Genomic DNA, 14820 nt, shown 5'->3' on the forward strand with positions numbered 1-14820 from the left:
GTTCCATTGTTCTTTTCTTTCTGTCGAATGGCCACCATAAATTCCCTGTAATGAAAAAAGACCTTTAGAATAAACTTGATATGAGCATCCCCCTCAAAAATGCAGCTTAACCAGTCCAAAAATACAAAAAATAAAAAAATAACGATGCACAAGTATTTTGAGGACAGAAACCAGAAAATTTTTGATGTCAAAATTTGGTAATGATTGAAGTTATGAATTGTGATTTTATTACGCTATATTTCATCACATCTTTTTGCTTTTGAGAGTGACCAAGTCTTTCAAGCTTGGACGTGCTTGCGTTCTTTTCTTTTTATCTGTTTTGCATACGGTACTTTCATCAATAACAACCATTTGTATTATTTTAGGTTCAACTATTGGTCCAATGGTTCAAACAACTCAAATCTCGCACAGTCAGGGTAAGCTAAAATTTATGATTTCATGACAGACAAGAAAAAAGAGATTAAAAAAAGGACAAGACCAAACTGCTTGAAGTAGGGACTACTTTAGTAGAAAGGACTACTTGATATTAAAGTGATGAAAGCTCAATTCATCATTTATTCAATCTAGCATATTACAATCAATATTTGAATAGATAATTAGCAAGTTATCAGAAAGGTTTCTGCAATAAAGGACTATGCCTATAGAGAATCTACTAGGTTCTCTTCAAATTGTTTGACTGCACAAAATTCTTCTGTTGTAGATAGTTGACACAGTAACATCACAAGAAAAGTATGTCCTACAGTATATAATTGAATACAAATATGGGTGACTGAAGATGGGAAATAATGAATGCCAGGTTATGCAAGTCTATATCACAACAATGCAACTTAGCATTTTGCATCATTTTGTTTTGTTCTAATGGCATTTGTGTGTGTGTGCTAGTGGTATGTGTGTTGGTTTGCAAAACGACCCAAATCTTATATAATGTAATCTGTCGTAATGGCATGACAGAATAGACAGAGAGCCCGTGAAATTTTGTACTATTCCTACAGAATTATGGTACAGGGCTTTTTATTATGACCTGCGAGGATGCATACGAATTTTTTTCTGAATTTCATTTTGTAAATATATGTGACCCTGCATCACAAAACAAACAAGAAGTCACCAAACATGGATTTTTAGTTAGGCCTAACTCTAACCTATCTAAATATTGGATAGAAAGCACACACTCTTGAAAAGTGCACACTGAGAAAAGAGGTTTTGAAGTACAGAGTCTATTCAAACGCTTAAATCTGTGCACTGAAAGGGACAAAAAGAAGATACAAATGTATAAACCACCGGAGCATCAACGATGAAGGGATTATCAGATTAAGCTGAAAGTAAGCATGCTCTATACACATATATTATGAACGTGATTGATGCCGGCTTTCAAAGCAGTAGCATTTCCTTTCAAAAGTTACAAAAGTTAAAAGTGAATAGTCAGTGATAGTGTGTAAGGGATGTTCAAGAAATGAAAAGGGGCCTCTGAGACATACTTGATCATTCAACTGTCCCCACGAAAGGGTTGTAGACAAACTGCTCAAAACACAATTCCCCATTCATGTTATGATCCCAAACTTCGGAATAATAAAGATGGAGGATAACTTTTTCAGAAAATATGAAAAAAACTCAAGATTAACTTGGTTGACCCGTTTCGGCTTTTTGAGTCCTCACGTGAAATCACGGGGTGCGACTTTTTGTTGGGTTTGTGATGTACAGTCACATAGAGTGTATGTTATACATGCAATCATAATTGCCCTGGGGAAATAATGACTAAGCAACAGTTATTAACTAAATTTCATTTTCTTGGGCTAATTTATGAGAGATAAGTATACACAATTTAATTATTTCCTTATGCCGCTGAATGGGAGAGAACGTTACTTTTTTTTTTCTTAAAGATGTGTCTTTTTTTCTATCAAGGACTACATTTATATGCCTTTAGTATTTTGATAGTAAAAAGATAATTTCGGTGTTTTTTCAAAGACAATTTTTAAATCGTTTATTGATTTTGATGTTGAATATTAGACCTATTAGTCCAGTCAAAATATGGAATGACCCAAAACAAAGAGCTAACAAACGAAGACCTATGAAAATAACATATTAAAAGTTCCCTAAAATTCGGGTGGTGAATCAATGCCTAATTTGCATAAATTCAAAATGGCCGCCATGTAACCTATTTAGGCCTATATCTTGGGACGTAAACCCATAGAACGTTACTTCTTGTGTCTAAATCTATGTGTTTTAGGTCAAGGGACACAATCATCACATCAGTAGCAACTTCCTTTGTGCATAATTTGCATAAATTGGCATATTATTGCATCCAAAACGGCAGCATAATGGCCTGTTAATATCTCTGTACATTAAGCCTATAGAAATTAATTCTGTTGTCTATACCTACGTTTTTTTTAGGTCAAGGAACACAATTATGATGTCAGTTGTGACTTTGAAATATACTGTACATAATTTGCATATTATATATGCATATATTTATTTGCAAAATGACCGCCATATGGCTTGTGCATGCCGTAACTCCGATTATTTCATCCGTAAGTGGGTCCCTTTGTGTCTGTTATTGCTAAAAAAATGTTGTAGTACTTACGTTAAGGAGTAAAGGGCTTTTTACACTTGTAAATTTTTGCTTAGCCCCGGACCAACGGTGGGGCTAAGGCCCCCCCCCCCCCCCCTTAGCCCCACCGTTGGTACGGGACTATCCTTAGCCCACTTTCTGTTTACACTCGTTTTTGCCAAAGTGGGCTAGCCCCACCGATAGTACGGTACTATCTGGCCCTGCAAAATAGCAGGGGTTAGCACCACAATTGCAAGTGAGTGTAAACAGAACGAAAAAATAATCCTGGGCTAAGCGACGGAGACGAAGTCCGACCCTCACTGACCAATCAGAAACGAGGTAATCAAGTGCTGCCGGTGCGTGCGTGTACGTGTACAGTACACAGCGTAATTATGAATATTCATGTGGTTTGGAAAGTCCGGGGCTAAGAAATACGAGTGTAAAAAGGTCAGTTTTCTCCTTAGCCCCGGACAAGAGATAGTACGGGACTAATTGGCGAGTGTAAAAAGCTGAAAAAATTGGTACGGGACTAACGATAGTCCTGGGTCAGAGAAAGTCCGGGGTTAAGAAACACAAGTGTAAAAAGCCCTTAAGTGTCCTAATATCAGCATAAATATACATGTAAATACCCTTATTCAAATCACCATTAAAGACCTAATAAAATGGTTTAGGCATTTTTTTCTCAATAATGTAATAATATTAAATGTTAAATTCTAAGTAATTCTATGGTTGTGCGGGACTTTTTACTGTTCTGAATTTTGTTCTATATTTGTTAACATAATGGATGCAATTTCCTCGGTTTTGGAAAACTTGCTATACTATCACTTCTAAATTGTGATGACGTCTAAGAACGGAGTGTCGTTCACGACCAGTCTAGCCGTAGCCAGCGAGCTGGCAAGGCTATACTATGCTAGCGACAGCCGGCGGCCGGCGGCTGTACTGGCTAGCGCTGGCGGGGGAGCGCATAGCAGGTGCTGCGCTGCACTATTGTCATTGGCTAAGCCTTTAGACAAAAGAATATTTAATGAACTGTATCGGATTTAATACTGCCAATAATACAGATTACAACTGTGGTACGCTTGGATATCCATTATTTTCGGCAAACTCGTGAAATAGGCCCCACCACTGCGTGTCTGTACTAGTGAGTAATAGATAAATAATAATACTACGGCGACTCGCCTGTTTAAATACTCATGAATTCAGCCCCACCGTGTGGCGTTCATCTCGGTAGGTAAGCACGGCGGTGGGGCTGCCTTCCACAGTCAATACTCGTGAATGCGACGAAAATGACTTCATAATATGGCCCTCGACTAATTTAACGGCCAATTTAACCATACAACCCTACCTAACCCTAAACCCAAGGAGGACCTACCCTTGCTTGCTATAAACGCACGGGTACGGTGGGGCCAAGGTGGGGCCTATTTCACGATAGCCCCACCACCACTGCGTGTCTGTACTAATACTACGGCGACTCGCCTGCTTTATAGGCCTAGACCTACTCGTGAATCCAGCCCCACCGTGGCATTCATCGGTAGACCAAGCACGGCGTTTGGGCTTCCTTCCACAGTATGATTTTTAGCATAAAACAAAAACTACTCGACGAAAATTGACGATCATTCTTGGTATCGTTTTTCTTAGAAAATGGCGCATCTAAATTACTGATAACAAATATTGCAGAAACTGACTATGGTATGGGAAACTGGTTAGGCCTTTTTTTTTTTGCCCCGACCCACCCTGTATAACAACATATCCCCCGAATAGGCGTTAGAGTGTAGCCTCTGTTTTTACTACTACCAAAGATTCTGCTATTACTACTTACTAGTCTACTAGACCTAGTGCCGTAGTGGTAATAGTACTACTACTAGTAGTAGTACTAGTAGACTACTACTACTAGTAGACTACTATAACTACTAACATTGTTAGTAGACTGCTACTAGATCTACTACTAGACTACTACTAGTAGTTTAACTTGTAAGCGCCGGCCGACGGGCCAGGCCACGGCCGGGACGCTCCCGCTTGCTTGCTGCGGCCGGAGTAGCCGCTCACTTTGTGAGCAAGCTGGGTCTGTTCTTCTAATCTATTTACTAGACAAACAGTTACAACTTACAATGTCAATCATGTAGAATACAGTACACGTATATCCTTTCTAACGTTAAACTATATGGGGGCATACCAGATATACCACTCTGTATTTCCCAGGCGATCGTTTCCGTGAGGTCTATTCTCGGGCTTGGTGCCATGTTCTTTATACGCTCTTGCACTGGCAGCAGCGGGGGAGATGCAGCTCAGTTCGGGAAACCCACTCACAAGGGGGGCCCCTCCTTATAAGTAACCCGTCCCCCTTATAAGTAACCCCGTCCCCCTTATAAGTAACCCCCGGGGCACCCCTTATAAGGAGTCTCCACGCTTTTTTGCAATGCAACGCGAAAATGAAAGGACTGCGGCAATTCGCTTGATTATGTCCATAAAGCTTTACAAGTTTCCTAGTTACTCACGAAATTTGAGCAAAATCGGTTTGAGGCATCATATCTAAAATCATGGATTTAAATGCGATGTCAAACGACCCATGCGAATGCTGAAATGCGAGCGATTACTGGCGTGAGTGTCGCCAGGCGCGGCGGCGCGGCAATGCTTGAGTGCAGACGTGGCGACTGAGTACGTACTCAGTCGCCACGTCTGCACTCAAGCATTGCCGCGCAAATTTCGTGAGTAACTAGGAAACTTGTGAAGCTTTATGGACATAATCAAGCGATTTGCCGCAGTCCTTTCATTTTCGCGTTGCATTGCAAACTAGAAATGTCGCTATGGCGACTGGTATGCCTCCGCCATAATGCATGATTCTCCTAATAGGTCTAGATAGTACATGTGGACAATGTGTGATTACATTTTCACAAAACTGGCAAAATAATGAAATGACAAGTTTGTCACAAATGTGTTGAATGTTCACCTTCCTTGACCTTGGTTTAATTGGATGAATAGGAGAGCATGTATTTGGGGATTTTAAGGACTTTAACTTTGACTTTGACCCATTCATACATTTATGCATTCAGTAATTTTCATGGTACCGGTATGGAGAAAAAGTGCAAATTCTGTACTGAATAGTAAATTGTTACCATGTTCATCTGGCCTTTGACCCTAAAATTCATAAGATAATCACATTCAGGTAGAACATGCATAAATATGCAGTAGTTCCACGATAAATTGAGCCACTTCCGAGATATGGAGGAAAAAGTTCGTTCAGCACTTTCACTTGATCTTTGACCTTTTGACCTTTGAGGCAAAAAAAAAAGGAAAAGAAAAAACTCTCCAGAGAATTTCTATTAGGTTACACATGCATACATCAAGTGTAAAAAAATAATAATAATCCTGCTGGCATTGCATGAAAATGAGGGAAATAGTAAAATTTTGAAGTGTTGCACTTGACCTTTGACCCCTGACCTTTGACCCCATGAACCCTACATTCTCTAGATAATCACTGCCAGTCAGTACATGTATATACTATGTTCCATGAAGATACCTTGAACAGTTTTAATACTTTTACTCGACCTTTTGACCTTTGACCTCATGACCCAAACTTTCACCAGAGAATCTAAATTGGGTAATACATGTATACACTAAGTTTCAAGAAAATATCTTCAGGCATTGCATAGATATGGTGGAAATAGTGAAATTTTATGTATTTGACCTTGACCTTTTGACCTTTGACCTTGAGCACGTGCACCCAAAAGTTGATAGGCACAACTTCACCCCCTAATACACATACATGCCAAGTTTCATTAGGATACCTCAACAGGTTTTGATAGTTACCTTGTCCACAAAATTCATTACGGACGGACGGACGGACGGAAGGACGGACGGACGGACGGAAGGACGGACGGACAACCCGAAAACATAATGCCTCCGGCACCACTTCGTGGCGGAGGCATAAAAAGCGTGGAGACTCCTTATTAGGGGTTCCCCGGGGGTTACTTATAAGGGGGACGGGGTTACTTATAAGGGGGACGGGTTACTTATAAGGAGGGACCCCCCTTGTGAGTGGGTTTCCCGAACTGAGCTGGTTCATATCGGTAAGGTGCAGCCCCACGATAACGTTCTGGTTCATCGGCTGCCTCTCCCTCCCCATCTTCCCCTTCAACTTCATGTGCCTCCTCTTCTTCTCCGCTATCGTCAGAGCTGCAGACTTCATCATCATCATCAATGTCGAAGTTTACCCATATACATGTAGGGGAAGACATTATGCTCGAGGTACCAGGTATCTGTGCAAGCTAACTTAGTGATAATGTACGTGGTAATGCGTACATGTCGACAGTCGGTTGGTCGACCGGGAGGCGTGTTTTTTTTAGACGGCACAGATTGGGGAAACTAAAAATCTATCGGGGACCCTATCCCTAAACCTAACCCTAATCCTAATCCTAACCCTAACCATCAAACCCTAACCCTAACCCTAACCCTAACCCTTACCCTAACCCTAACCCCAACCCTAACCCTAACCCTAACCATAACCAAAAACCCTAACCCATCGTTTTTCCCATAAGTTTAACACGCGCCATGCCCCAATCTGTGCCGTCTTTAAAAAAAACGCGACCGGGAGCGCACATCCCGCGGGGCCCGGGCCTGGCCGGGCTAGCTATCGTGTACGCGCGTGTACCAAGCTAGTAATCTGAGTGCTTGTGCTGAGTGGCGTCTGCTAACTGAGCACAACTCCGTGCTTATACGTCATCAATCGGTTCAGGGGTGTTGGTCACGTGACTATCTTTTTCGCAAAAGCTGTAACGGGGTCCTCCAAAAATGTGATATTTGGGGGAGTTTCTAGGAGCGATAAAAACCGGAACGACACTGACAACATATTTACATTGATAATCATGACATATATTTTACATTTCTTTTGCATATTAAAACATTTTGCAAGCATTTTATTAGGTCTGTAATTAGGATATACATAACATACAACCGGCACAATGTTGATTGTTATGTCTGTGTCTATTATTTCAAGGGCAGAAAATATTTACAATTCACAATCTTAATGATTATCTTTACACCTAGCTGCATGAATTTGCAAATAGACGTACTTTGCCACCCATAATTTCCTCAAAGATATCCTCTGAGCATTATAATCAGTTTAAACAGCAGTAAACAGAAACGATTTTCATTTAACGTTAACTTCAAATTAGCTTCCAAGTGTGCTCAATAGATAGACAACAAATTGACATCTTTGTAGCTATGTAACAATATTTTTGCGAGACTGAGGGTACATCAATTCATTATGAGCATGTTTATCTATAAGTTGATGTACAAAAGTTACATGAGTTTAGCACATATTTTTATTTTTTATTTTGGTCATATTTTGGTGCCTTGTCACTCAGTGACTTCCTAAAAAAGAGACCTATGGGTTCAGAGCTCACATGAGTATCTCAAATTTACCTTCCACGCGGTCGTGCAGACTATTTACTATAGGGAGAACACATCACAGTTGGAAGCCTTTAGAGACCTCCAGGGACAAGGAAGGCTAGATACAAGTGTAGATAGAATAGACTAGAATAGATATGTAGATACAAGTATGCATTAAACATAAAGGCAAATTCTCACATTGTATGCAATTATGAGATGTCTTAACCAACTGAAAGATTTCAATTTTTGTGTACTCATTGAGCGCACTTGGAAGCTAATTTGGGGTTAAGGTTATATGACAATATTGGTTCTGTTTGATACTCTGTTGATTAATGATCAGAAGCTTTATTTGAGGAAATTGTTGGTGGTACAATACTTGCAAATTCATGCAAATGTAGAGGTGTAAAGATGATAATTAAGGTTCAAATAATATATACAGACATCACAATCAAAATTGTGCAGTTTTGTGAACATTGTGATTTTTTTTTTACGTCGATGTAGGGCAATTTGTCAATCAGTTGCAAGTTGCAACATTGTGCAGGTTGCATTATGCTTATCCTAAAAGTACAAGTGTATTCATATAAGTAATTTGAACAAGGGTTTTTATATGTATATTTATGAAGATTTTCAGTGATTTACTCCTGAATGCAGGTACCGGTACTGCAGTAATTATTCCTGGCAGTGAAGATAAGAGACACGCAGGGACCCACTTATGGATGAATAATCGGAGTTATGGCATGCAAAAGAGATATGGCGGCCATTTTGCATATAATTGCAAAATGCACAAATATGTAGCCCTAAATTTTGTATATAGTAATGCTTTTAAATTACAACTGACATCATAATTGTGTTCCTTGACCAGAGAAAAATAGGTATAGACAACAGAATTTAACTTCTACAGGTTTTATTTACACAGATATTAACAGGCTATTATGGATTCAATTATATGCAAATCTATACAAAATAATAATGTACAAAGGAATACTTCTAAGGTATTTTGATGTCATAATTGCGTTTCTAACCCTAACTCAACCCACCCCCAGTAAGGATTTTCTCTGAAACCAGAAATGATTGAGCTAAGTAAAATACAATAAGTCAGTATATTGATGACTGTTATTTCAAGTTTGTTCATGACAGAATCAGGGGTGCCCCGTCCCCTCTTGGGACCCCCCCCCCCCCCCTTGGAACCCAACAAGGGAGTGGGGTGGAATGGATCAAAATGGTGGTGTACATTGTACATGTTCATAAGCATTGAAAAACCCCTTGATGAATATTCACCAAACTTGACAGGTTGCATGCCAGGGAGTTAAGATCTCAATTTATTCAACAGGGCATGCTCCTCTTTCGGGAGCCAAGGGGGCCTAACCCCCCCCCCCCCCCAACATCAAAGGACAAGTTTACCTTCATAGACATGTGGGTTGAGTGAATGCAGCAATATTAGTAGAACACATCAGTGAGAGTTTGAGGAAAATCGGACAATCCGTTCAAAAGCTATGAATTTTTGAAGTTTCTGCTCAGTCACGGCTGGATGAAAAGACTAAGTAAAGTTGTGATGTCACATGAGTACAACGATATAAAGAAAGAATAAGGAAAATTCAAACATATTTCCATTTTTCTCGCATAACAAAAGAACACTCGACTTCTCTCTTTCAGAAGGCAGGGGGAATAATATTACCCTTAACATACGTCAGTAGCAAGTCGAAGAAATGTGCACTTTATTCAAAAAGTAAAGTTTTGCGAAATTCTTTTTTTATTTTCCTTATATAGTTGTACGCATGTGACATCATACACTGTAGTAGTCTTCTCATCCAGCAGTGACTGCGCAGATACTTAAAATATTCATAACTTTTGAAGGGATTGTCTGATTTTCCTCAAACTTTCACTGATGTGCTCTACTAATATTGCTGCATTCTCTCAATCCTAATATATATGATGGTGGACTTGTCCTTTAAGGAATATTTACCATCTTCTCTAGAGCCAGACTTGATAGAGCAAAGTTACTTTGTGTTTGTACATTGACTGTAGTTCCACGTTTGTTCATTGCAGTGCCCCACCCCCCCCCCCCAAAAAAAAAAAATCGGGGGGAGGCATGCAGTGTTCAATAATATTGTTCTCTATGGAATCAAAAGTGATAGGGCTTTAAGTCTTTTTTTTTTCAAAATTGCATAGTCCAATATTCTATAACATACAGTGTACCTTGCAGGCATTTTTACCTGTGTGATGGAATATGCAGATTCAATTCAATTCATTTTCATATTTTTCAATGAAGGAATGTACATGAAATATAATAAAAATATATTATATCATAATATCCGGCTTGGATGCACATTAACTTAATGTAAACATTTAAAACATAGCGGTCAATCATCGCACGTTTGGCTTTATGTATAAGGCTAAAGAAATACTGATGGAACCTATTTAAAACCGAGCTTGTTAAACGTAGGTCCCAAATTCTGAACAGAGTGTAAGATACAGATGAGGAGCACGGATGCAACGTATGCCGTCGTCCTTTGGAGGTTGCCATGCCAACGTGACCGAGTCACCTGTGACCCCTGTGACCTTGAGTGGACTTAGGACCAAAATAAAGAAAAGGAAAAATGAAAGGCAAAAATACCCGGGGCAATAACAAATACCCGGGGCAAAATCAATGTGCACCATGCCCCCAGCTCTCAAAGCTACCCAACCACAAGTTTCCAATGTTCTCAGGTATAGTCTGCCAGAATGCGTGGAAAGTGAACTTGCGATACTCAGGTGAGCGCGAGACCCCCGGGTCTCTTGTTTTAGAAATAGAAGAGCCTTGTTTTGATTACTTGTACGCAACTATCTCACAAAACTTCGCAAGAATTTATTTGTACTCTCTCCATCTCTCTCCCACTCTGTATTTCTCTTCGATTGCCTTTTCGCCTTCCAATTGTCACCCTGCACCTAAAAACAAACAAAAAGTTGCCAGACATGAATTTTTAGTTAAGACCATATTCTGAAAGAACAGACTTTAAGCTTTAAAATGGTGTATAACTCAAATCAAGTGGACTCTCCTAACCTATCTAAATATTCGAAAGAAAGCACAAACTCAGGAAAAGTGTGAACTGAGAAAAAAAGGCTCTGAAGTACAGTGTCTATTCAAGCGCTTAATCTTTACCAAACCGTGCTGGCTGTGCGATGAATGGGACAAAAAACAGGAAGTAAACCACCGGAGTAACAACAGTGAAGAGGTTATCAGATTAAATTGAAATTAAGCATTTCTCATTAACACATCCTGTCCATAATTGATGCCAACTTTCAAAGCAGTAGCATTATTCTTTCAAAAGGTATTATGTTGAAAGTGAAGAGTGTGTACAAGGTTTTTCAGAAATGAGAAAGGGACTCTAAAGACACACCTAATCACACTATCCTACCAAAAGTGTTTGAGATAGACTGCTAAAAAACACACTTTCCCGCCCGTTTTATGATACAAAATTTTAGCATAATGTAAAAGATGACCTGCTCTTTCAGAAAATATGAAAAAGTCAAGATCGGCTATAGGTTGACCCATATCACTTATTTTCAGTCCTGACGCAAAATCAGTGTGTGCGACTTTATGTTCATTTTGTGGTGCACGGTCACATAGTCTCCCTAACAGTCCAGTTGTCTTAACTTATTTGTTTCCCCATGTTCCTTTAGAATGTATAGACGAACACGATACATGCTCTTACTGGACGGGTATTGGAGAATGCCATACCAATCCGCGCTACATGCTGTCCATTTGCAGGTACAGCTGCGGAGTGTGCAGAGACTATGGTGAGTTGGGGATCAGCGAATTGTGTGCTGCAAAGAACAAAAGATAAACTGAATTGCCTATTTTGTCATCACTACATGACATTCTTTCAAAGCTTATCTTCTACGTAATCATGACTGTGATGACAATTATAATAAAGATGGCCAAAATTTATATTGAAATGATCATTATCATGAACAGATCTCCATCTTCCTCTTCATTATGTATAGCGTTTTAGTGGTTTAATTCTTAGCTGTTTACAACTATTACCACGTGAATAATCTTTTTTTCTATCTGTATTAAAGCTTTTCGCGTTTTCTTTCATATTCACATGGACCTAATACACATGGACGTTCACCACTCGTTGATTAATTTAGGCACCTGTTTCTGTCAAAAGTAGCATAAAAGCATTTTGAACATGCTTTCCTGCTTTGATCTCATCATGACCGCCGACAGTTAGCATGGATAAAATCAAGACGACGCTTTGAGAAATCCAAAAAGTACATGCGCAGAAGATAGTAATTCTATCAAATCAAGAAAAATGCATGTGCCTGTCTTGTAGTGTACATTGGGAAATTGTTGCTCAAGTAATTTTCATTTGCGAAATGCGGGTGCTTTACAATAAAAAGCCATTATTTTGGCAGCATGTGATTTGTAATCTAATTTTCCACACACTGATTTTGTGTGAGGAATGAAAATACAGTTGTAGGTGAAATGGGTCAACCAAGCCGATGTTGACTTTTTCATATTTTCTGAAAGAGCAAGTCTTTTTCTACATTATGCTAAAATGTGGGATCATAAAACGGACAGGAAAGTGTACTTTTTATGCCTCCGCCACGAAGTGGTGCCGGAGGCATTATGTTTTCGGGTTGTCCGTCCGTCCGTCCGTCCGTCCTTCCGTCCGTCCGTCCGTCCGTCCTTCCGTCCGTCCGTCCGTCCGTCTTTCCGTCCGTCCGTAATGAATTTTGTGGACAAGGTAACTATCAAAAGCTATTGAGGTATCCTAATGAAACTTGGCATGTATGTGTATTAGGGGGTGAAGTTGTGCCTATCAACTTTTGGGTGCACGTGCTAAAGGTCAAAGGTCAAAAGGTCAAGGTCAAATACATAAAATTTCACTATTTCCACCATATCTATGCAATGCCTGAAGATATTTTCTTGAAACTTAGTGTATGCATGTATTACCCAATTTAGATTCTCTGGTGAAAGTTTGGGTCATGAGGTCAAAGGTCAAAGGTCAAAAGGTCGAGTAAAAGTATTAAAACTTCTTTTTTTTTTCTCTGTAAATTGGAAAATTGTTCAAGGTATCTTCATGGAACATAGTATATATACATGTACTGACTGGCAGTGATTATCTAGAGAATGTAGGGTTCATGGGGTCAAAGGTCAGGGGTCAAAGGTCAAGTGCAACACTTCAAAATTTTACTATTTCCCTCATGTTCATGCAATGCCAGCAGGATTATTTTTTTTTTTTTTTTTTTTTTTTACACTTGGTGTATGCATGTGTAACCTAATAGAAATTCTCTGGAGAGTTTTTTTTTCTTTTTCTTTTTTATTGCCTCGAAGGTCAAAAGGTCAAAGATCAAGTGAAAGTGCTGAGCTAACTTTTTCCTCCATATCTCGGAAGTGGCTCAATTTATCGTGAAACTTACTGCATATCTATGCATGTTTTACCTGAAAGTGATTATCTTATGAATTTTAGGGTCAAAGGCCAGATGAACATGGTAACAATTTACTATTCAGTACAGAAATTGCACTTTTTCTCCATACCGGTACCATGAAAATTACTCAATGCATAAATGTATGAATGGGTCAAAGTCAAGATAAAGTCCTTAAATCCCCAAATACATGCTCTCCTATTCATCCAATTAAACCAAGGTCAAGGAAGATGAACATTCAACACATTTGTGACAAACTTGTCATTTCAATATTTTGCCAGTTTTGTGAAAATGTAATCACACATTGTCCACATGTACTATCTAGACCTATTAGGAGAATCATGCATTATGGCGGAGGCATAACAGTCGCCATAGCGACATTTCTAGTTAGCATTTTTTCTGGACCATTAATTGGCAGAGTAGTGATGGTGTCTTTACGGTCCCGTTTTCATTTCTTAAAAACCTTGTACACACTCTTCACTTTCAAGTCCTATAACTTTTGAAAGGATAGCGCTACTGCTTTGAAAGTTGGCATTAATTAAGGACAGAATGTGTTAATAAGGCATGATCAATTTCAATTTAATATGACATGCCGTTCATTGTTGTTACTCCAGTAGTTTACATCCTGTTTTTCGTCCCATTCATTGCACAGCCAGCACAGCTTGGTAAAAAAGATTAAGCGCTTGAATAGACACTGTACTTCAGAGCCTCTTTTCTCAGTTCACACTTTTCCTGAGTGTGTGTTCTCTTTCCAATATTTAGATAGGTTAGGAGATCCACTTGACTTGAGGTATACATAATTTTAAAGCTAACAGTCTGCTCTTTCAGGATATGCTCTTTTGTCTGGCGACTTTTTGTTTGTTTTGTGGTGCAGGGTCACATATCATTGTATGATTACTTACACTTTTCCAGATCCTGGAATATTACATGATTTGCATAGTTTTATGCATATTTTTGCTGATGATGCAAATAATAAAAGTTACCCCCTGCTTGTTCATGAAATACGGTCTGGTGCCATATTCCATGAGGCCGGAGGCCGAATGGAATATGGCTTCAGACTGTAGATATTTCCCGTATTTCGTAAGAACAAGCAAGGGGGTAACGATTTTATCTTTTAGTGCAAGTGCTAATCTTCTTCTCGCTGATTTCCTCTCGTGAATGATGATGAAATCGCCGGCTGTCAGCCATGTTGACTTACGTCTTGCGAGCTGATTATGCGCGCATACAAATACGTACACATCATAAGATACTGTAGGAGCCACAAGACGTAACATACAGCGCGTCTCAGGCAAAGACACACATCACCTGAGACGCGTTGTCTTTGTTATAGTCCAAGAGCATTAGGTCAAAAAAGGCCTAAACCTGGACATGTTTGGTAACAAGCTGATTTTTTCAGGATAGGTCCAGAAAAATGTCTAGAATAACATACTAAAAGTCCTCATGAATCCTCCTTGAGCGTTTTCCGCAATCCAAGA

General features: G+C 39.3%; 1 protein-coding gene across 1 annotated transcript in view; it reads left to right on the forward strand.

Moving 5' to 3' along the window:
* LOC139708449 (uncharacterized) overlaps positions 1–14820 on the forward strand; it is a 99268-nt gene that overhangs the window by 73938 nt on the left and 10510 nt on the right. Inside the window, exons 16-17 of the mRNA XM_071620399.1 lie at positions 366–416; positions 11594–11710. Of these exons, the coding sequence (XP_071476500.1) occupies positions 366–416; positions 11594–11710 (168 nt within the window). The remainder of the gene's footprint in view (positions 1–365; positions 417–11593; positions 11711–14820) is intronic.

Source organism: Diadema antillarum, unplaced genomic scaffold (assembly GCF_040938485.1).
Source record: "Diadema antillarum isolate AM-2024a unplaced genomic scaffold, OU_Dant_1.0 seq00001337_RagTag, whole genome shotgun sequence".
Lineage (NCBI taxonomy): Eukaryota > Metazoa > Echinodermata > Echinoidea > Diadematoida > Diadematidae > Diadema > Diadema antillarum.